This window comes from Macrotis lagotis, chromosome 1 (genome assembly GCF_037893015.1).
Source record: "Macrotis lagotis isolate mMagLag1 chromosome 1, bilby.v1.9.chrom.fasta, whole genome shotgun sequence".
In the NCBI taxonomy this organism is placed as follows: Eukaryota; Metazoa; Chordata; class Mammalia; order Peramelemorphia; family Peramelidae; genus Macrotis; species Macrotis lagotis.
Window position 1 is genome coordinate 565,199,164 of NC_133658.1, and position 24,391 is coordinate 565,223,554.

Here is a 24,391-nt window from a genome sequence, read left to right on the forward strand (position 1 = left end):
GATGGGTGTGGCATTGACCCCAGTCAAGTAGCATTGACCACTGCTCATGGATGACATGAGAAGCAAAACAGATTTTTAAGGAAGGACAGGATAAAAAAAGAACAAACAAAAAATTGGATGGAGGGCAATGCTCAGTTAGTAATAATAACTATGAATATGAATGGGATGAGTTCATTCATAAAAATGGAAGCAGATAGTAGAATGGATTAGAAACCAGAATCCAAAATGATGTTATTTACAAAAAGCATAATTGAAACAGAAAATACAGAGTTAAAAATACAGGTATAGAATACAATCTAATATATTTCAACTGATGTTAAAAAATATGAGTAGCAACCATGATCTCAGACAAAGCAAAAAAGCAAAAATAGGTCCAATTTAAAGAGATAATCTTGGGGAAACTCCCATAGACAATGAAGTAATATCAAAAATTATTTTGGCAAGTTTCCTTGATAGTCCTCATTACTCAAATTTATACTAATCATAGTATAGTATAAAAATAAGAACCATTCCTCAGTTGATAAATAGTCAAAGAATACAGCAGTTTTCAGAAGTAGAAATCAAAGCTGTCTATAGGCATATGAAAATATGCTCTAAATCACTATTAAAGGAAAATTAAAACAACTCTGAGGTGCCATTTCACGTCTGTCAAAAATGATAAATGCTAGAATAAATAAACGAACGAACAAACAAATAAATAAATAAAGACACTAATGAACTATTAATAGAATTATAAACTGATCTGACCAATCTGGTCTGGAGCTAAGCCCAAAGGACTGTAAAACTGTGCTTACCTTTTGACTCCAATGGGTCTTTATCCCCAAGAGAGCAAAGAAAAAAGATAAAAGGACCTACTGTTTTTTGGTAGGATAATGGGACTGAGTGATTTCCATACACAACTAGTAAGTGTCAAGTATCTGAGTCCGGATTTGAACTCAAGTCCTTTTGACTCCAAGGCCTGTACTCTATCCACTGGGCCACCTAGCTGTCCCAAAAGGACCTATTTGTACAAAAATATTTATAGCAGCTCTTTTTTTGGGGGGGGGGGGGAACAAAGAATTGGAAATTGAAAACTTAATCTTAAATTGGGTAATAATTGAACAAATTGTGACAAATAATTTTGATGTCATTATTGTTTTGCTGTGAGAAGTAACAAGGTGGGTTGTTTCAGAAAAACATGGTAAGATCTTTATGAACTAATGCAAAGTGAAGAGAGAAGAATTGTGAGATCTTTGTGCACAGTAATAGAATGTTTTAATAAAGATCAATTGTGAAAGACTTTCAATATCTAAGATAATTCCAAAAGACTCAAGATGAAAAAATGCTACCTTCCTCCAGAAAGAGAACTGAAAAACTCTGAGTGCAAATTGAAATATGATTTTCCCACTTTGTTTATTTCTCTTGCTTTTGGGGGGAAATATGGGGTAATATGGAAATGTTTTATTTGATTTCATATGTATGATATATTGCTTGCCTTCTCAGTGGATGGGTGAGAAAGTAAGAGAGAAAGAGAAAAATTTGGAGCTAAAATTTTTAAAAAGAAAAGTTTAAAATAAATAACAAATTTAAAAAACCATAATGTAAATTTTTAATGGGCCTTTCCCCCAAAACATATATTCATTCTATATTGCCAAATATAATATTGCTGTTTATATGTGTAGTATTATTTATTTTGAGCTGCTTTCACATTTGAGCTTCACAGTAACCTAATTCAATCAGTTTAATTCAACTTGAACATTGTAAAAGTAGCTATGGTGTGCAAAAGCATTGTTCTACTTTGGTTCTACTAGACAATGTTCTAGCTTATTAGACATTGTTCTCGATTACATTCTGCTAGACAATGTAGGATGGCATAGATAAATAAACATGAGATAGTTTGAGACCAGAGAGAGCACCAACCAAATGGGAAAATGGGTGAGAAATGGAAAACTATCTTGACCCTTCATTTCTTTTATCTTCTTCCCATTTGTCATATTTCTCTTCTTTCTCATGACATGCCAAAACATTTATGGGTATAGATTCAAAGTTATATAGAGCCAGAGTTAAGTTGGTGGCTTATGATGGGTATTCTTTAAAGAACTGGGAATAGAATCAGTTAAGAACCACTAAACTGTCTTAAAAGTTAAGCAAATATTGAACTTTGTTGTTTATTGAACCAAAGGTACTGACATGGTTAGAGAAGTTGATTCCTTTGTTTTCTTAAATGACAGGGACAATTGTTAGAGTGAACACAGATCATCTGTAAGATTCCCAGGTTATGATTCCTGAACTGCTGAATGGTGCTGTTTGAGCCATGATTTTTAAAAAAATTTCTTTATTTAAGGCAATGGGGGTTAAGTGACTTGCCCAAGGTGACACAGCTAGATAGTTATTAAATGTCTGAGGCTGAATTTAAACTCAGGTCCTCCTGAGTCCAGGGTCAGTGTTCTGTCCATGTGCCCACCTGGCTGTCCCTTGCACCATGATTTTTCATTTGTCATCCTATATGCTTTTCATTAATCCAGTCTCTTTGACTGCACTTACTTCATTTGCTTCTGTTTCTTCTGACTTCCAAACCGTGATGGATTTTTATGATGGATGAACTTACATTTGATAGAGGTTCAGTCCACAGGAATTCTGGTTGAAATTTAGTTGGTGTGGACATGTTCTGATTTTTAAAAACTTGTGCAATTTTGAGATGGCATGCTTTGTTCTTCGTTTCCATTTATATGCTGCCTCTCAGCATGGGAAAGGCTAGCATGTGCTGCAAGTCTTGAGTTTTGTTTGGATTCTTGGATTTGTTGCATCAAATATCCATTATGTTACTTGAAAGAAATTGCAGTCAGAGAAAAAACAAATTGTGTCTTTGTATTCTGATAGAATGTTAAACCTTTTCCTGAACTTGGATCAAAAACTAGGGAGTCTAGTAATCTTTCTCCTGACAAGATATTAAAAAGGTAGCTCAACATAGTGTTAAAAAAACAAAAGCTAAAAACCCATCCCAATACCAAACTATAAAGATGACAATCGGCACCAATCTTTCTCATCCTTTCAATTTGTTTTACTGACAAGTCATTAACCGTGTGAGGGCACTTTATGCATTATCAAGGAGCTTACTGTTGCTCATCAGTTTGCAGACATGTTTTATCACTTGTTATGTTATGGTGCAAGGAAAATAAAACCAATTGGATTCTTAGTTTCCCAAAGCAGAGCTGTGGTTCTGATTGTTAGAATTGCTAGATTTGATTTGCAAATTTATGAGATTATTGCAACCCATCAGTTGAATACACTTGAAATATAGTTATTTAAAAAAATTCTGTTCCTAGGCCAATGCACAAAACAGTATAAGGTTTATCAGTTAGTCAAGAGGAAATGTGCACATTTGTACTGTCTGAATAGACAGAATAGAAAAAGTTCACCCCAAGATTCTAGATTAGTTAGGGTTTTGCCATATTTACTATGATGAAATTGTTCTTTTCTAAGTGTTTTCATTGATACCAAACTTAATGTTGTTGAACAGTTAGATGCCTAGAGTAGTATGACACTACGACTTCTTAGAATCAAGAAACCTGAGTTCAAATTCTGTTTCAACCATTTTCTAGCTGTGTATGACCCTGGGGAAGTCATTATACATTTCTCAATCTCAATTTCTTCATCTGAAAAAAAAGGTGATAAAAATAGGTTGTTGTGAGGCTCAAATGAGATATAAGTTCTTTATAAACTTTAAAGCACTATATAATTATTTGTTATTATGATGATGATGATGATGATGATGTGTCCTTCTGAAAAAAAGATTCTGTTTGAGTGGTTTTGTTTCATACATTTTTCTTGAGTTATTGTTTTGATATTTTACTTTTTAGGCTTATCTGTGGTATTGGTCAGCCTGATGAAGTCCTGGAGTGCATTGAGGCAGGTGTGGATCTATTTGAGAGTTTTTTTCCTTACCAAGTGACAGAAAGGGGCTGTGCTTTGTCTTTCAGCTTTGATTATCAGCCTAATCCTGAAAATGCAGGTGAGTTTCTTAAAGATTCTGTGAGCATATCATAAGAACTTTTCAGTTAAGTTCATAGCCCTTGGTGTCCTCTGCTGATGTTTTCTGTACTCCCTTTATTCATTCTTGGCTTAATTATTTCAATATTTGACACTTTGGTTCAGTGGATTTATAATTTCATTGATGTAGGTACTTCTTCCAGTTGTACAAATCATACTACTCATATGGCTAGATTTATTCAGAGCTATATCTGTCTTTGGCCTCCCGTATATCCTCATTGTCCATCAGTAGTGCCATAAGGGTCTTTTTTTAGTTCTCTTGACATTGTATAGATACTATTGACTGCCTGTTATACCCTATGGTATGGAAATGGCCCAGCTTCTTTTCTTCTCAGATGTCTCTCTATCACTTTCTCATTACTTATAGAATTTAGTCCTTTATTGGTCATGAGCTGTAGTCTCCTCATGATATGGTCTCTTTGTTCGTCTTTACATAATTTTAAACACTGTAGTATTTTGTGACTCAGCGTCACTGAAAGGAATTGGTACTAAAAGGTGTGTGTGTGTGTGTGTGTGTGTGTGTGTGTGTGTGTAAGTAACAATAGACTTTCTCCCTAGGCCAGTAGTCAGAATTCTTTTGGCTAATCAAAGATCTCGCTTTAAAGACTCTGCAGTGTTCCAAGACTTAATATGATCAGCAAGATATTATCTGCAAAAGCTGGTCTTCTAAAATGGAGAGATTTCTATGGCATGGCACAAAGTACATCTTCAAGACCTCAAAATTCTTCTATTTGAACTGTATAAACACTTTAAAATATGACTGGGCTTGGGAAAGCCTTGCTTTATCTCAAACCCTTATCAAACATTCCCTTAATGGGTGTGTGGATTAATCTTATAAAGATCCTAGACCTGGAAAGGTGATTCAACAAAACTTTTTAAAGAACAAAGTATACTTTACTCCTCACTCCATGTTCCACTGACTTGACCTCCTTGCTGTTCCTTGAACACAGCCCTCTCCATCTCTGGACTCTGGCCATTTGATGTCATAGCATGCTCTATCCCTTCTCTCTGCCCCCTGACTTCCTTCAGGTCTCTGCAAAGGTCATCTGCGGTTCCCTAGTCTTCCTTAAGTTAGTGCCTTTCCTCTGAGATGATTTCCAATTTATCTTGTTAGTATTGTTTACTCATGGATATTTTCAGGTTGTTTTTCCCCTTTAGACTGGGAGTAGGGAGGGTTTTTTTTAATTTGTTTGTTTTGGATTTTTTTGGCTTATCTCACTTAGAAATACTTAGAACTGGATAACCAGTTCTCAGTTTGACATTTAGTAAGACTTAATAACCATTTGTTGACTTGACTCTGCTGGGTGCAGGAGATAGAAGGATGCAGGGTGGGAGTGGGGGAACAGTTTCTGACTTCAGTGAAATTGGATTCTATTAAGAAATCACCACATTTACTTAAATAAGTAAATATAAGACAATTTAAGTAAGAGGAGAACATGCATAATTAAGAATATCAGGAGAGGCCTTTCATAAGAGGAAGCATCTGAAAGAAACTTTGAAGAGGAACTCAATATTCTTTTTTTTTTTAAGATTTTATTTATTTTGAGTTTTACAATTTTTCCTCTAATCTTACTCCCTCCCCCCCCCCACAAAATGCAATTTGCCAATTTTTACATTGTTTCCATGCTATACATTGATCCAAATTGAATGTGAGGAGAGAGAAATCATAGCCTTAAGGAAGAAAAATAAAGTATAAGAGATAGCAAGATCAGACAATAAGATATCAGGTTTTTTCCTAAATTAAAGTTAATAGTCCTTGGTCTTTGTTCAAACTCCACAGTTCTTTCTCTGGATACAGATGCTATTCTCCATTGCAGACAGCCCCAAATTCTCCCTGATTGTTGCACTGATGGAATGAGCGAGTTCATCAAGGTTGATCATCACCCCCATATTGCTGTTAGGGTGGACAGTGTTTTTTTGTTTCTGCTCATCTCACTCAGCATCATTTCATGCAAATCCCTCCAGGCTTCCCTGAATTCCCATCCCTCCTGGTTTTTAATAGAACAATAGTGTTCCATGACATACATATACCACAGTTTGCTAAGCCATTTCCCAATTGAAGGACATTTACTTAATTTCCAATTCTTTGTCACCACAAACAGCACTGCTATGAATATTTTTGTACAAGTGATGTTTTTACACTTTTTCATCATCTCTTCAGGGTATAGACCCAGTAATGTTATTTCTGGATCAAAGGGTATGCACATTTTTGTTGCCCTTTGGGCGTGGAACTCAAGATTCTAAGAGATGGACTGGAGAAGGAAAGGTGTTTCTGGATTGGGGGACAACCTGTAGAGTCTCTAAGCACTCTGACTTCTGCACTAGTAGTTACCATGATGTTCTTATTTACTTTTTCTTGATTGTTTAAGGGCCATGATTTTTTTTCCAAGCATTTGATAACCCTCCCTTCTTTCAAAAGTCTTGAGAAGTAATGCCGCAGTTGGTCGCTTCCCTTATAAATGGCTTCATTGTACTCAGAGCCTAATCAGGGCCAAAGAAGCCTCTCACCATCTGCGCTTTCCATTTTTGTTTCTTTAGTGTCTTTTCTACTTCAAGAGTGAAGTTCATATAGGATAACTCCATTGTCTTGGAGAGAGAAAAGGTGTTGGTGCACAGTTTGCAATGATTTTCAAAGGGGTTTTGTTTTGTTTTGCAAATGTATATTATGAATACTGTAATAATATGAAATGACCAGTTATTCCATGAAATGTTTTGTTGCCTTGGTCTACTTTGACTAGGTGAGGTAGAGGATTAGTTTTGTGTTTTAATGATAGTATGGTACATAGATTCAGAACTGTTTCAATGACCAGGACCTCTAAGTAGTGAATACTGAGTGGCTGTCAGTCAACCTAGAGTGGCACTATTTATCTTGGCCTGGCACCAGTGAATTTTTTTTTTAATATTTTGATCAGTCAGTTAACAAACAATTACTGAGCACTTAGTGTATACCTGTAAGTACTATGCTAAGTTCTGGGAAGAAACTGAAACTGGCATGGGATCTGGTGAAAAATGAGAAGGCTGACCAAACTCTCCTAAAATGGAGGCTTTTGGAGAGGGCATCCAACCAGAGGCTAAACTAGTCTACTAGGATGGAGAGATTTCTGTGGCATGGTCTGTAATACAGCCTGGTGAAAAAGAAAAATAATCTTATTGGGTATCCATTTTGGAAACTAAACAATTGATTTCCTTTTGTAATACCAGGTATTTTTCTTTGGGCATCTAAAGACTACTGTTCCAAGAAAGGGTGCCTAGGTTTCACTAGATGACAAAGGGTTCCATGGCACTAAGAAAGTTAAGAACCCCTAGGTTAGATTTTTCTTAAAAATGATATTTTTGAGGACTTTTTTGGGGAATTGAGAGTGAAAGCCTTGGAAAGGATTTCTCCTTCAGATTAGACCAATCACTTCCTAATTCTGTTTTATGATGTTTAGCCTAAAGTATTTAGCCTAAAGGAGTAGTGAGTGGTTTGGGGGTAGTGTCACAATGCTTCCATACTGTCTGCATTAACAAATTTTTTAACAATGTAGAATCTTCCAGAGCTTATACCTTGCTGATATAATAATCTTTGAGAACACAGGGACACTTCCCCATCATAATGAGGTCATGTAGAGAGAGTTTGATTAACAAGAAAAATATCCTGAATGTTATTTGAAATTAGTCTTGCTATTTCTTCATTTCATGCTATTTCTTTAAGCCCTGGCATGACAGTAAAAATTAACAGAATAAATTATTTAATTCTGTCTATTGTATTAGTCCTATCTATATTAATATCTGTAGTATTAGTACTGTGAAATAATTTTCTTCTCCCTGGATTTCTAACTTTATGCCTCATTGTGGGGTGGAGGTAACAATGGGTTGTGGAAAGGTATCCAGGCAGTTGGTTTTTTTGTTTTTTGTTAAATAACTTTTTTATTTAATTAATATTTGGGGGGGTTAGTTTTTTTTCCATTATATGTAAAGATAATTTTCTCTTTTTTTCTTTTAAAATTTTTTTTCTTTATTTAAGGCAATGGGTTAAGTGACTTGCCCAAGCTCACACAGCTAGAGGCTGGATTTGAATTCAGGTCCTCCTGACTCCAGGGCTGGTGCTCTATCCATTGCACCACCTAGCTGCCCCCAAAGATAACTTTCAACATTCATTTTTTTTAAGATTTTGAGCACCATATTTTTTCCCTCTTGCCTTTCTCTCCCTCTTCCCCATGACAGAGGGTAATTTGATATAGGTTATATATGTATAATCATGGTAAACATATTTTCATATTAATTGTGTTGTGAAAGAATCAGACTAAAGGGAAAAAACCATGAGAAAGAAAAACAAATTTCAAAAAGTGAAAATAGTATGCTTTGGTCTGCAATTCCAGCTCTATAGTACTCTCTTTGGGTACACATAGTACTTTTCATCACAAGTCTTTCAGAATTGTCTTTGATCACTATATTGTTGAGAAGAGCTAAGTTTATCATAGCTGATAAACTTGATATTATTAGTTGATTTCTAAAGGAATACATGAAATAAAATTATATTGTAGAGTACATTTTATATAGGGCAGGTAGGTAGCACAGTGGATAGAGTGCCAGACCTAGAGTCAAAGACTTACCTTCCTGAGTGCAAATCTGGTCTCAAGATACTTAATAGTGGTGTGACCCTGGACAAGACCCTTATCCCTGTTTGCCTCAGGTTTCCCTATCTGTAAAATGAGCGGGAATAGGAAATAGCAAACTATTCTAGTATCTCTGTCAGAAAAAACTCCAAATGGGGGTATGAAGAATTGAAGTGACTGAAAATGACTTAGCAACATTTTATTCTATTCAAAATATAGTTTTGGGAAAAGTTCTATGAAATTAAAAATGGTTTGTACTAAATCTTATGCTTCGTTTTAAAAATTCAAATGTCTATCACAGAAGAAATATCCTGGTGAAATATCAGTAAGTGAGTTGTTCCTCAATGCTCACATTAAAAAGAGAGACTGAAATGCAGAAGAAAAACAGAGCTACTAAAATTGCTCCAAAATAAAAATACCTTTCATAAAAGTGGTAATCAAAAGCGATGAGCAAACAAAAGAAAAGTTCTTGTAGGCAAATTTACATTTACAGAAACTGAAGCAGTCACCAGAAGGACTGATGAATTAATACTCACAGTAACTCCAGAAACTAAACTCAACTGTCACAAAACATGTGAGTGTAAGAAAATAAATGCACTGCAAAAATTTGACTAGGAAGTTGATTTTTTTTTAAAAAAAAGACTTAAATATTTAGGATTCTGTTTAATGTTTTCTTAGGTTAAGATTGAGATAGAATTAGTTCTAGGGAAATAAGGTATGTTATATTCCTTATTGTCAAAAAATTATAGAGAAATATATATATATATATATATATATATATATATATACACATTCACATGTGTTTATATGTGCCCATGTATGTATGTGTTTAAGCTATTATAACTTAAAAACTGTACTAAATCTTTTGGAATACCATGGAAATAGAAAAAAAATTAAATGAGGATTTCATAACATCAAAAAATGAAACATTATTAACCTTTAGTTGCTACCAGAATATTTACATAAAGAACTAAATTGTTAAAAAAATCAGAAACTCAGTCTTAGTGGGAGATATGAACATTCCAATAATGATCTCAGTCATTTCAGTCACATCTGACTCTTTGAACCAATTTGAGGTTTTCTTGGCATTGATAATGGAGTTTACTATTTCCTTCTCCAGCAAACAGAGTTAAGTGACTTGCCCGAGGTCTTAATAGCTACCAAGTGTCTTGAGACCAGATTTAAACTCACAAAGAGGAGTCTTACTGACTCCAGGTATTACCCAGCTGCCCCAGTAACAGACTCAGATAAAAAAGATAAACCAGAAAAAAAATGTTAAAAACTTAATAGAGTACTTAAAAGAAAAACAACTGGATCAGATAGAAAGATGAGAGAACTGAATGGAACAAACAAGAAATTTGCTTTCTACTCACACATAATAGAATGTTCACAGAAATTGATTATTTCCCAGAAAATGAAGAAATGTTCAACAAATTCAGAAAGTTAGGCATTACAAACATTATGTTTACAGTAAATTGGATCAAAAGATGCAGGCATCTTATGAAGATGTAAGAAGCTTTGGTCAAAGAACAAATTATAGTACTAGTGAGGAAAAAATCATATTTAGGTTTAGAATAAGGTACAGTACATTAGATTTATGTATTACTCAAGAAACCAGCCTTTTAGGAGACATTTCTAATCTTTTTTTCCCTCTAAGACAGCCCTTCAAATATTTGAAAATAGCCATCCTATTACCCCTCTTGCCTCCATCATTCTTTAACCAACTCATTATATGACAAAGTCATATAATGTTATTGTATGACATTAGGGTAACTAGATAGTTCAGCGGGTATAGTGCTTTCCTGAAGTCAGAAGGACCTAAGTTCAAAACAGGCCTCAGACACTTATTAGATATGTGACCCTGGGCAAGTCACTTAACCCTGACTGCCTCACATCCAGGGCCATCTCCAGTCTTCCTGATCTATATCTGACCACTGGAACCAGATGATCTGGGAAGAGAAAGTAAGACTGGTGACTTAGCACAGCATCCCCCTCACTCAAATCTAATTCACTTGTTTGTCATGGCATCACCTCCCTGATGTCATAGTCTTCTTCGGAATGAAGGACAAACAACAGCATATGACATGGCATCTTGACCACTCATGATCCTGGTCACTCTTTTCTGAAAACATTCCTCCTTGTCATTCCTTCTAGTTACTTCTGTAATGTAGAACTAAACACAGTGTTCCAGATGTCATCTGAAACTTCATTGAGTTAATGTATTTCTATACCAAACTCTTTGTTTTGTGTGTTCGTGTGTTTTCAACTTCTTGTCCAGTTTGCATAAAAGGGCATGTGATGCTCATTTCCCTCAATTCTTCTTCCACATTTGCATATTATTCATTTTGCACACTTCAACTATGAGTTTGACCTTCTTTCTCATTTTTTTTTTTAACCTAGATCTTCCTTTTCCCTTCCCTTTCCCCCCTCTCTTAAGGCTATAGAAACAAAAACCACTTCAGGCTTTCTCTTTGTTTTAAGGCCCAGTAAAACCCTTAAAAGTATTAAGTTTATGAAGAAACACTGCTTCTTCACCTGCCTATGTGTTTCATGATTATTGATGTTCTTCTAATTGTCTAATTTCCAGGTTTCTTTTGATTCCTATGTTTGGATTTTAGAGTATATTACTCAGTGCTGATCTTTTCATCAGAAATTTTTTTTTTTAGGTTTTTGCTAGGCAAATGGGGTTAAGTGGCTTGCCTGAGACCACACAGCTAGGTAATTATTAAGTGTCTGAGGTCAGATTTGAACTCAGGTACTCCTGACTCCAGGGCCAGTGCTCTATCCACTGCACCACCTACCACCCCATTTCATCAGGAATTCTTGAGTAAGTTCTCTATGCCATTGAAAATTCTTTCCTGCTCTGTAAGTTATAGTCACATCCTGAAAGGATATGTTTTGCCTTTGGGGATATCAGAAATCAGATTTTCTTTCTTTATAGTATTATATTAGACCAAATGAGTTAAAATATATAAAGTGATTAAAGTATTGTGTAAATAGTAGTTAACCATGTAGTGGTGATAGTTGTACCTGCCAAATTTTTTGTAATCTTGACTTGGAATGCTTTCTTTAGGGCCACCTACACTAAGACTTTTTTGGACACTCTGTGTCATAGGTTTCCAACCTTTTTGCTCTTCTGGGCCATACTGTCCCACAAAAACTTGTCAAGGGCCACTTAGAGAATTTAATATTTTTTTATGGTGACAATGAAGCCTATATTACCTGTGAATATAATAATAAAATGTTTTAATGTTGCATGAACGGGCTTTGAGGATTGTAGATAGTTTGTGGACCAGGAGTTGGATATACCTGATCTATATGCATATTAAGTATTTATGTTATATTTAATGTTTTTTCTTAGTGATTCAATTAATATCATGTATTAAGCACCTTACTGCACCCATGTTAAGCATTGCATATACAACTGATAAAAACCAAAACTGTCCCTGTTCTTAAGTAACTTATGATCTAAATGGGGTGACAACATACTACAAGGGATAGGAAATATTAGGGAGATGGACCCCCAGGCGGGGTACCTGGAGCCAAGGGCATTTTGTTCCAGGAGTTGAAACCAGACAGGACAGTGGGGTCAGAGTGGAGTGAGGAGCTGAAAGTCTAGTTTCTGCCCTCTGGGTAGGAAGGCATTAAGAGGAATTTGGTCCTCTACCTCCAGGCTTCTGTTGCCTTCATTCTGAAAGATGACCGTGGCATCAGTGAGGTGATGCATGGCAAGCAAGCGAATTGGATTTAAGTGAGGGAGGACTATGTAAAATCACAAGTCTCAGTTTCTGGAGCCATCTTGATCCAAGACCAGATATGGATCAGGATGACTGGAGATGGCCCTGGATGCAGTGGGAAACCTTGACTTTTCTAAACTAAGGTATATTCAATAGATTTCAGTTTGACTGTTACAACATCCATTCAGTGTTTAGGCTAAGTAAGAAAGAAAGAGGCGAAGAATGGTCTCTTTACTTAGTATAAAACAAAACCCCAAAAAATCGGTCTAGGGGAGGAAGACCTTTAGAGTTTCTTGCCAAATCAGAAATGTTTTAAGGCAATCAGGGCCCAAAAAATGACCAAGTAGGATTTAGCCTGTGGACAGAGAAAAGAGAAGAGAAGAAAAAGGAAGGAGGAAGGAAGGAAGGAGGAAATGAGGAAAAGGAAAGAAGGGAGGGAGGGTTCACTGTATTCAACTATTCACAGAGATTGTTGTTTTTCTGTTGTTCTTGAAAAGAATTCTGATGTCAGGGAGGTGGATACCATGACCTGCAAGTGAATTGGATTTAAGGGAAGGAGAGCTATGCAAAATTATCACCTTCTCTCCCCTTGGAGCTATCTGGATCCAGTGGCCAGATGTGGATTAGTGGTGACAGCTATGAAATAGCACTACCCCTCAAGCTTCTAGTCAAAGAGGAGAAGAGGCTGAGGAGACAGAGGGGAGTGGTGACAAGGTTTAAATTCATTCCTACAAGGTGATGAGATTAGGGGTGATGAGTGTAACTTGGGAAGGGTTTTCTTTTGAAGTAAGGAGCCTCTCTTCTTTTTAAATAGATTTGACAGGAAACAATTCCTTGCTCTTATAATTGACTTAGGATATCATACTTTCTGTCTAATTTACCTATTTGGACTTTATCTTAATAAAAGGGTGTGAGATGTTGGTCTGTGACTAGTTTCTGCATTATTATTATTATTATTATTATTGTTATTGTTGTTGTTGTTGTTGTTATTTAGGTTTTTGCAAGGCAATGGGGTTAAGTGACTTGCCCAAGGCCACACAGTTAGGTAGTTATTAAGTGTCTGAGGCCAGGAATGGTGCTCTATCCACTGCACCACCTAGCCTCCCCTGCCATATTATTTTTGAGTTATACCAGGCAGTTGTGTTTGGGTTTATCAAACCAAGCTGAAGTGTTTGGGTTTATCAAACAGTAAATGAGTATAGTTATTTACTACTGTATCTTGTGAACTTAAATCTGTTCCACTGATCACCTCTGTTTCTTAACCAGGACCAAATTGAGTTGATAATTGCTGCTTTCTGATAGTTTTATATCTGGTATAGCTAGGCTATTCCTTTGCATTTTTTTCATTATTTCCCTTAATATTTTTGATCTTTTCTTCTTCCAGATAGATTTTGTTACTATTTTTTCTAGCTCTATAAAATAATTTTTTGTTAGTTTGATTGCTGTGGCACTGAATAAGTAAAATAAGTAGTGATTAAGTAGTTAGGAAATAATTTTTGCAGCCAATGTTTCTGATAAAGACCTCATTTCTAAAATAGGTAGAAAATTAGTCAAATAAGTCACTTAACCCCACAAAAGAATATAAATCTATCTATATATTGTAATATTTTAAAAGCATTTTACATATATAATCTCATTTTATCGTTTTAAGAACCCTGGGAGGTAGATGCTATTGTTGTCCCCATTATACAGATCAAGCAACTGAGGCTTTGAGTGGTTAAATGACATGCCCAGGACTGCACAGTCAGTAAGTGTCTGAGGCCAGATTTAAAATCAGATCTTTCTGACTTCAGACATTCCATTATAGTTGCCTCTGTATAGAAAGTCAACAAGGAAGTACTAAATCACTGTTAATTAGAGAAATGCAAATTAAAATAATTCTGAGGTTACCAGCTCACAGTTATCAGATTGGCTAATGTGACAGAAAAGGGAAATGATAAATCTTGGAGGGGATGTGGAAAAACTGGGACACTAATGCATTGGTGGAATTGTGAACTAATCCAACCATTCTGGAGAGCAATTTGTAACTGGACCCAAAGAGCAATAGAACTTTCATACCCCTTGAGCCAACAATACTACTGCCATGTCTGTTTTCTAAAGAGGTCACAAAAAGAGGGAAGGAGATCCATTTGTATAAGAATATTTCTAGCAGCTCTTTTTGTGGTGACAACGAATTGAAAATTGAGGGGATGCCCATCAATTGGGGAATGACTGAGTAAGTTGTGGCCTAGTGATGTAATGGAATATTAGTGCTCTATAAGAAATGATAGGCAGACAGATTTCAGAAAAACCTGGAAAGACTTACATGAGTAAGTGAGCAGAACAAGGAGAGCATTGTCCACAATAACAGCAACATTGTGTGATAATCAGCTATGAGAGACTTGATTCCTCTCAGCAATTTAGTGATCAAGGACAATTCTTAAATACCTGTGATGGAAAATGCCATCCACATCCAGAGAAAGAACTATGGATTCTGAATGCAAATCAAAGATTATTATTTTTTATATTTGTTTTTTCCTTGTGATTTTTCCCTTTTTGTTCTGACCCTTCTTTCACAGCCTGACAATTATGGAAATATGTGTAACATGATTGTACAAGTATAACCTATATGAGAATACTTGCTCTCCTAGGGTGAGGGAAGGAAAGTTGGAAGGAGAAAGCTTTACAGAAATGAATGTTGAAAATTATTTTTATATATAATTAAAAAATAAATATTTAAAAAATAAATTGAGACCACAGATGCCCTATAATCACAGTTTACCTCTATATTGTCACCAGTCATTCTTGAAGTAGAGCTGAAGGAATACCACATAATCAGTTGATTATCAGCTTGTAAGCATTTTTTAAGTATCTACTTTATGCCATATGTTAATACTAAAAATGAAGCATTCCCTGCCTTCAAGTGACTTAACATTTGAATAAAAGAGACATCTTATGTGAGATGTGTTTGGGGTGTGTGTGCACATGTGTGCATGGCACTCTCGCAGGCACACACACATAGAGAAACAGACAATAAAAAAAATAGATAAGAGGTAAAGGGAGGGAAGGCAACTAGCAGCCTGGGGGTTAAGAAAGGCTTCATGCAGAAAGACTTGAAAATATTGAAGGAAACTAGGGATTTCAAGAGTTAGAGGCGAGTAGACCTGGAGGGCTTCCAGAACAATGTCACAAAGATGGGAGATAAAGTCTTGAATAGAGGACTGTAAGAAGGCTGTTTGACCGGATTTATCTGTATTTGGGATGGGGAGTCATTTGTTTGAGTGGAGGGGAATCATTTGTAATAAAACTGAAAAAATGAGTAAAGTTCTAGGACAGAGCTAGAACCCTGTTCTTCCTCACTCCAAGGCCAACTATCTGCTTTGTCATGCTTCCATTTAATTGGAAAATAGGTTTAGGAGAATACTGAAATAAAATGTAGACCTTGAAGTATAGAGAACTGAATTAAAATGTATCAAATATTTAGGCATTAACCTACCAGGACCTACCATACATACAAACACATAAGGCCTATGTAAAATGACTTAAAATATCTTAGAATAATCTTTGTTAATATCTTATTATTAAAAATAATATTTCTTAACAGAAATAGAGGGAAAGTTAAATAATTGAAGATATGCAGTGCCGTGTGTGGGTTGAACTATTATAATAAAAAAAGGTAATACTGCTCAAATTAAATGTAAATTGAATTCAATACTAATCCAAATTCCAGTGGAATTCTTTGTAGAATTAGAAGGGGGGGGGAGTTCATTGCTAACTAAGAAGGTTATTTTTTAAAAAAGGTAAATTTGCTCTGCCAGATCTTAAATTATACAAAAAAGCAGTAATTATCAAAGCTATCTAGGGCTAAGTAGTTGTTGTGGGGTTTTTTTTTTTTTTTTGGTTTTTGCAAGGCAAATGGGGTTAAGTGACTTGCCCAAGGCCACACAGCTAGGTAATTATTAAGTGTCTGAAGACAGATTTGAACTCAGGTATTCCTGACTCCAGGGCCAGTGCTCTATCCACTGCACCACCTAGCTACCCCTTAGTTGTTTTTTTTAAAGATCTGAAGAATAAATTAGAAAATTGAACCTGAATCAGGTGAATACAGCAAGGTGGTCTTCAATAAATTTTAGATTGCATAATGCTGGGGAAGAAAATCATTATTGAATAAAACCTATTGAGAATATTCTATTGCAATTTGATAAATAGGTTTAGAGTCTAAACTTCAGACCCATAACTCAAACTCAGTGCCTCAATGATGCCTATATGAATCAACCATCTGAGTATTTAAGTTTTTAAATGAGAGAATAATGAAATAATATCTTCTTGCAGTTGTAGAAAAGTGAAAAATGCTTAACTGTTCATTGAATAGAGAAGTTACAAAAGACAAAATAGACATGTGAATATATGAAAAGAAGTTTTTGTATAATCAAAAACAAGCCATCTGTATAAGAAGCAAAGAAACAGATAGGGGAAGATTCCTTATGAGAAACATTTCTAAGTATTACATCTAAAATCTGTAAAGAATTAATGTACATTTCTCAGTGAGACCCATTTCATAATAGATAAAGAATCACACATTTGCAATTAGCACGTGAAAAAACATTCACATTGTTCAGTGAGTTGTTTGTATTATTGGACTTAGGTTAAAGTTTTAGTTTTTAAAATGTTGGACTACACCTATGAATACCTTGGTATAGGAAACACCCATTGAGGAAAGCCTCAATTGATCCAGACCAAAAACTGCCCTTCAGTTTAGAATGACCTGGTGCACAAGAGATCAAGTGACTTGCCAGTGTCACATAGTCAGTAGAGTAGGTGTCTGAGATTGGAATTGAACCCAGAACTGTCTCTGTCTGCTCTGCTTACAACTTCCACTCCTGGTGAAACATCATATATCAGAAAACTAAATTTTTAAAAATCTGAGATCCCACCCTCTACCTAATTTAAAATGATAATATTCAGTGCTGGCACTGTTGAACTATTGAACTAGAAGCTATTGAAAAAATAGACATACAACCACATTGCTGATGGACTATGAAATGAGCCTTTTTTTTTAAAGCTACAGATCTCTTTGTTGCTTCTCACCCAGTTATCCTCACTACTAGAAATCTTCTCAGAGATATTATTGACAGGAAGACTTATGTGTATAAAAATTTTCCTAGCAGCATTATTCATGTTAGCCAAAAAACAAAATTAAAAACAACCAGTGTACAGCCATTGGGTAATGGCTAAAAAAAAATACCATGAAATGATAGGAATACTACAGCTATACTGCTTTGTTTCAACTCTACCATCATCATGCTATTTTGCCCTCCCCTCCCCCCCCATCCCCACCTCTCTGAAAAAGCTCATCACCAGGAATTTCATTGCTTCATCTTTGGTGCTCACACCTCTTCAGTACCCTTAGTTGCCTCTTCCCCTCTAATTGGAGGTTTGGAGGGCAGAGCAAAGAGCTCCTCCCAAAGCCTTCCTTTAAAAAAGACTCAGAAGCCCAGCCAACTCTTCATTTCCCACCAATTGCACTGCTTGGTTTGGTCTCCATCATCTTCCCTTATGGGGTCCCCCATACCCAAGCTTTTTTAACTTCCTTTTGTGTGATATCTTCTCTCATTAGATTGTAAGCTCCATGAGGGCAGAGACCTTTTTGTCTTTCTATGCATCCCTTGTAGCACAATGCCTGATACATAGTGGATGCTTAATAAATGTTTATTGTATTATATTTATTGTAAATATGGGAACATTCATATAAAAAGATGTAAAATGAAGAAAGTAGTAGCAACAACATACACGCTGATTACAACTATGTATTAATAAGAGCAAGAGTAACAAGATCTAGTTAAACAGCAAATAGAACATTTTGTCATATTAAGGTTAATATACACTCACTTTTAAAGCAAGTAATGTAAGATTAATGGTTTATGTACAATATTACTTTTTTGTTCCTGTCTATTTGAATATATATGTGTATCTATAGCTATATCTATTTGAAGGATGTTGAGTATTTTAAAAACTATCATTAAAACTTAATTGATTTAAAATATTAACCTTAAGATCTTTGTCATGAGAAATAACCAAAGAAAAGGGTGTAAAAGACTAGAGCATACAAATATTCCCTATACTTTCATCTCTGATCTTTTGTCACTGTTTTGTCCTATAGTATTACAACAAAATGGGAAGAAGGAAGAAGGAGAAAAGAGGGATCCCATAGATAAACTTAAAACAACCAAATGTATTCCAGAAACATCTTTTGAAATAAATCTGAAAGAAAAAAAGTGAGTGATCTTTTGTTGTTGTTGATGGTTTATCTTCCTTTTAAGTCAATGCTTTTTGTTCTGGTTTTTAAAAGCTTCTGCACCTAATGTCACCTCTTTAAGTATCAATCAACTTTCTAAACTAATTCTGACAATGTTTTTTGCTTTTGCTTATGAAGGCCCCCAAAATCTTGTCTCTTTAGATTAAAGTGTATACTTTTTCTTTTCAGAAAATACATTATTATTAACTCCAGATCGTTTCTTTTTTGCTTTAGAAAAGTTGCTATAATTGAATCAGATTTATCTCCCAGTTGTGGTAATTTGACCATTGGGAGTGCCTGCTTCTTTAGATCAGGGTTCTGAAATTTATTTTTTATTATTTTCAGAATAGAAATTTTTAAATACACAAAATAAAGTACATAGAATTATAAAGGAAACCAATGATATTGAAACCCTCTCATATTGAAACACACACAAAAGTGAGTTTATAGACTCAAGGTTTGCCTTTTTCCCTTTAATATAGTTTATTTTTCAATTGTGTTTTAGCCTGTGAATTGTCTGAAGTCCTTAGTTGTGTGAATCTTGAGTCATAAATTTAACCCTGAAAAATAAAAAGCTAAGGAGATCTCTTAGTATGGACTATATAGAGGGTTGTCATGAGAATTAAATGAGATGTGTAAAATTCAGTGCAAATCTTAAAACACTTTATAAATGCTAACTGTTATTGGTATCATCATCATCATCATCATCATCATCATCACCACCAGTATATATACAAAGTTCCCTAAAGACTCCTTAATGATGATATTTTTATTGTTAATAATTTACTCTTATCAATAACATCATTATTAATAATAGCACAATCAATAAAAATAATTCCATTAAAGAATATTTTAATGATGATATTGTTATTATCAATAACAACTTTATTGATAACACTATTATCAATAATTGCATCATTATTAATTTTCTAGTTCAGTTGTTTCAGTCCTGTCCAACTCTTTATGATCTTATTTAGGATTTACTTGGCAAAAATACTGGAGTAGTTTGCCATTTCCTTTTCCAACTCATTTTAAAGATAAGGAAACCAAAGCAAATTCAGTTAAATGAATTGCCCAGGGATGCAAGTAATGTCTGAGGCCCGATTTGAACAGGGATTTTCTTTACTCCAGACCCATCACTCCAATCGTTGTTCACTTAGCTGCCCCATCATTATTAATAAGAACAATACCAATAATGTAAAGAGCATATTTGATCATATTATTTTGTTATCAATAACATTACTAATAATATAATATTATCAGTAACATTAATAATATTGTCAACATTAACAATAGTGCCATTAAAGATTCTCTTTAATATTTTCATTATTGTCAATTATTATTTATCAATTATTAATTATTGATAATGTAATATAGTAAATTTGATAATAATAGTGTTGATAACAATAATAACATTTAAAGAGCATCTTTAATGTTATTTTTTATGATCAACGACAATGTTATTGATCATGACATGAAAATAATATTTATATTAATGCCATTAAAGACTGTTTAATGATATTGTTTTATTATGTTTAATAATAATACATTATTAATAACAACAATAGTATTATTAAAGATATAGTGTGCCTTGTATGTATTTTTGAGACTAACAAGTCATCACACATTTTTAGAGATTATCTGGCAACTTCTTCTTTGACTTTCTGTTTTATCAGTTTCAACTCTGTAATTTGTGATTTTTTCCTCTGTTAATTGGAATCTTGTTGCTGTATTTTTTCCTCAGGTTCCATGATGATTTTGGCCCTCTTGTTGAGGGCTGCTCCTGTTATTGCTGTAAGAATCATAATCGGGCTTATGTCCACCACCTTCTGGTGACCAATGAGCTGCTAGCTGGGGTTCTCCTCATGATGCACAATTTTCAGCACTATTTTGGCTTCTTCCATGCTATCAGAGAAGCTCTAAGAAAGGATAGACTGGGACAACTGAAGGAGCTCATCTGCAGGCAAGCATCTTGAGATCCAGGAAATAGGTGTCTAAACAGGTGTCTCAGTGGAACGAATGAAGAAACTCAGGATACACAACAGACTGGCTTTAATTGCTGGACTTTGGGACCAATAATTATAGCAAATTTTAACATTTATTTAGTGTTTTAAGGTTTGCAGAGTGCTTTTTTCTCTCCTTTTTATATTTATCAGCATTATTATTATTGTTATTGTTATTGTTATTATTATTATTATTATTATTATTATTATTATTTTAGTTACATTTTGAGTTTCAAATGTTCTCCTTCTGTCTCCCCCAACACTTCTTTAGAGAAAGCCGACATTTATAAAGTTATATATGTGGAATCTTACAGTAAGAACTTTCCTCTGGAGGTGAATAGCATCTTTTCTCAAAAGTCCTTTGTAGTTGATGTGAAAGATTATATTACTTAGGAAAAATAACTCATTCATTAAATTGTTCCTTAAACAATATTGCTGTTACTGTATATGACATTCTCTTGGTTCTGCTCACTTCATTTTTTTTTCATGTAAATCTTTCCATGATATTTTAAAACCAAGCTGCTCATCATTTCTTGCAGCACATTCGTATTTCATCACAATCATATACCATAATTTTATACAACCATTTCCCAATTGATGAGTATCCATCCTTTTAATTTCCATTTCTTTTAATATGAGTATACATAGCTTTGATTTTCTTTTTCCAAAGGCTTCTTGTTCACATTCTTAAAGGAATGACCCATATTCTTATAAATTTGACTGAATTCTCTATATATTTGCGATATGAGATCTTTATCTGAAGAACTGACTAAATTTTTTTCTAATTTTCTTTTTTAAAAAATTGGCTACAGGATTTTATTTGTACACATTCTTTTTAATTTAACATCATTGAAATAATCCATTTTATATCCCACAGTCTTCTCTATCTCTTATCTTTTTATAAATTCTTCTTCATCCGTGAATTTAATAGGTAATATGTTTTATGCTCCTCTAATTTACTTATATCTCCCTTATTCTGGTAAGTAGTCTAAGACAATTGTCTATACATTTCTGTGAGCCTGCTTTTCAGTTTTCTCTGAAATTTTTACCAAATAATGAATTTTTATCTCAAAAGCTTAGATCTTTGTGTTTATCAAACACGAGAGTACTGTAGTTATCAGTTACTGTGTATTGTATATCTACTCTATTTCTTAGCCAGTAGTTTGTGTATATGTGTGGATGTGTGTGTGTGGATGTGTGTTTTCTAGCCAGTAATTTTGATAATTACCACCTTTGAGATCTCAGACCCTTATTCCTTTACTTTTTTTCATTAATTCCTTTTATATCTTGTTATTTTGTTCTTCAAATGAATTTTGTTATTATTTTTTCTAGTTAAATAAAATACATTTTTGGTATTTTAATTGTGATGACCCCAAATAGGTAAATTAGTTTAAGTAGAATTGTTATTTTTATTATATTAACTTTACCACAAATATTTCTCCAATTTAAATTTGACTTTTATTTGATATTTCATAATGATGTTCCTATGGTTTCTTGGTTTGCCTTAGCAAGTATAGTTCCATATTGTTTACTTTAAATTTCCTTTAAAATAACTTAAAGGAAATATCTCCCATTTTCTCTTCTTGAAGGGCTTTGTTGTTAATGTGCAGAAATGCTGGTGATTTTTGTGTTTATTTTATATCCTGCTACTTTGCTAAAATTATTATTTCAACTAATTTGTTGGATAATATTTCAACTAACTAGGTAGATTTTCCAAGTGTACATCATATCATACGCAAAAAGAAATAGTATTTTTCCTTACTCATTTTGTTTTCTTTTTCTTCTCTTATTAACATTGCTAGCATTTCTAGCACAGTAATGAATAATAATAATAATAGGTGATAATGGGCATCCTTGCTCTTTTTGATCTTATTGGGAAGACTTATTCTTTGTTATAGATAATGCTTGCTGATGATTTTATGTAAAAGCTTCTTATCTTGTTAAGGAAAAATCAATTTATATTATACATATAGTATAAAATACTTATAAAAAGTGTTTTTTATAGGAATGAGTATTGCATTTTGTAAAAAAGCTTTTTCTGCATGTATTGAAATTATCATATAATTATTATTGATTTTGTTATTGACATAATGTTTACTTATATTGAATCAACCCTGAATTCTTAGTATAAATCCCACTTGGTCACAGTGTATAATCTTTGTGATATATATTGTTGTAGTCTCTTGGCTAGTATTTTATTTAGCATTTTTGCATCCATATTCATTAGTGAAATTGGTTTATAATTTTCTTCCTCTGCTTTTGTTTCTCCTGCTTTCGGTATCAGTACCATCAGTATACATAAAAGGAATTTGGTAGGATTGCTTCTTTGCCAATTATTCTAAATAATTTATTTAATATTAGAATTAGTTGATGTTTAAATGTTTGGTAGAATTCACTTGTAAATCATATGATCCTGATGCCTTTTGTTTTTATAACAAACTTGTTTATGACTTGTTTAATTTCTTTTTCTAAAATAGGTTTATTTAGATAGTCCATTTCTTCTTCTGTTAATCTAGACAGTTTATGTTTTTGTAAGTATTTTTCCATTTCATTTAAATTATTAAATTTATTGAAATATAATTAGCCAAAACAACTCCTAATAATTGCTTTAAATTCATCTTAATTTGTGGTGTATTTACCCTTTTCATTCTTGATACTAGTGATTTGGTTTTCTCCTCTTTTTTTAATCTATATTAACCTCTAGTTTATCTGTTTTATTAGTTTTGTCATTAAACTGGCTTCTAATTTTATATATATTAATTCATGATTTTCTTACATTAATCTCACTTTTAATTTTAAGGATTTCCAAATTGGTGTTTAATTGTTGTCGTTGAGTCATTTTCAGTTGGGTCTGACTCTTCATAATCATGTTTGGGGTTTTCTTGGCAAAGATGCTGGAATGGTTTACCATTTCCTTCTCTAGCTCATTTTATGTATGAGGAAACTGAGCCAATATAGGGTTAAGTAACTTACCCAAGTCACAAGGCTAGTATAATAAGTATCTGAAGCCAGATTTGAACACAGGAAGTTGAGTTTTCCCTGACTCTAGGCCTCTTGTGTTACTTAACTATCCTGGTGTTTAATTGACTATTTTTAATTTGTTGTTTTTCTAGTTTTTTAATTGCGTACCTAATTCATTGTTCTGTCCTTTTTCTATTTTACTGATGTAAAGAGTAAAGCTATAAATTTTCCTCTGATTACATTTTTTTACTGTATCCTATTAGTTTTGGTATCTTGTCTCATCATTTGTTTTAATCAGTATTTTCCATGGTTTTTTGGTAATTTTGATTGCATTATGATCTGCTTTTTCTGCATTTAACTCCCAAGGTTTTTAATTCCTAATATATTGTCAATTTTTGTAAAGGTGCCATGTGCCACTAAGAAAAAGATATATTTCTTTCTGTTTCTATTCAGCTCTTTCCAGATGTCTTCTATATAGAACTTCTCTATGATTCCGTTCATCTCCTTGACTTCTTTCTTATTTATTTTTTAGTTAGCTTTCTTGAATTTTGAGAGGAGAAAGTTGAAGTTCACCTCAGTTATGGTTTTGCTATATCTATTTCCACCTATCATTTGTTTAACTTTTCCTTTATTAATTTGGATGCTGTAACATTTATTGCATATATGTTTACTAATGATATTACTTTTTAACATAATGTAGTTTTCCTGCTTAAATTCTTATAACTTTGTCAGAGATTATGATTGCTACTTCTGTTTTTTTTTACGTAAACTGAAGTGTAATAAATTCTA

General features: G+C 33.7%; 1 protein-coding gene across 2 annotated transcripts in view; it reads left to right on the forward strand.

The window, feature by feature from the left end:
• QTRT2 (queuine tRNA-ribosyltransferase accessory subunit 2) overlaps positions 1–23,226 on the forward strand; it is a 51,005-nt gene extending 27,779 nt beyond the window's left edge. Inside the window, exons 7-9 of one of the 2 annotated variants that reach the window (XM_074214556.1) lie at positions 3,840–3,991; positions 18,504–18,618; positions 20,383–23,225. In XM_074214556.1, the coding sequence (XP_074070657.1) occupies positions 3,840–3,991; positions 18,504–18,618; positions 20,383–20,614 (499 nt within the window). In that variant the 3' untranslated portion in view covers positions 20,615–23,225. Of the gene's footprint in view, positions 1–3,839; positions 3,992–18,503; positions 18,619–20,382 lie in introns of both variants that reach the window. The other variant, XM_074214557.1, reaches the window with a different exon arrangement.
• Positions 23,227–24,391: the final 1,165 nt, after the last annotated feature.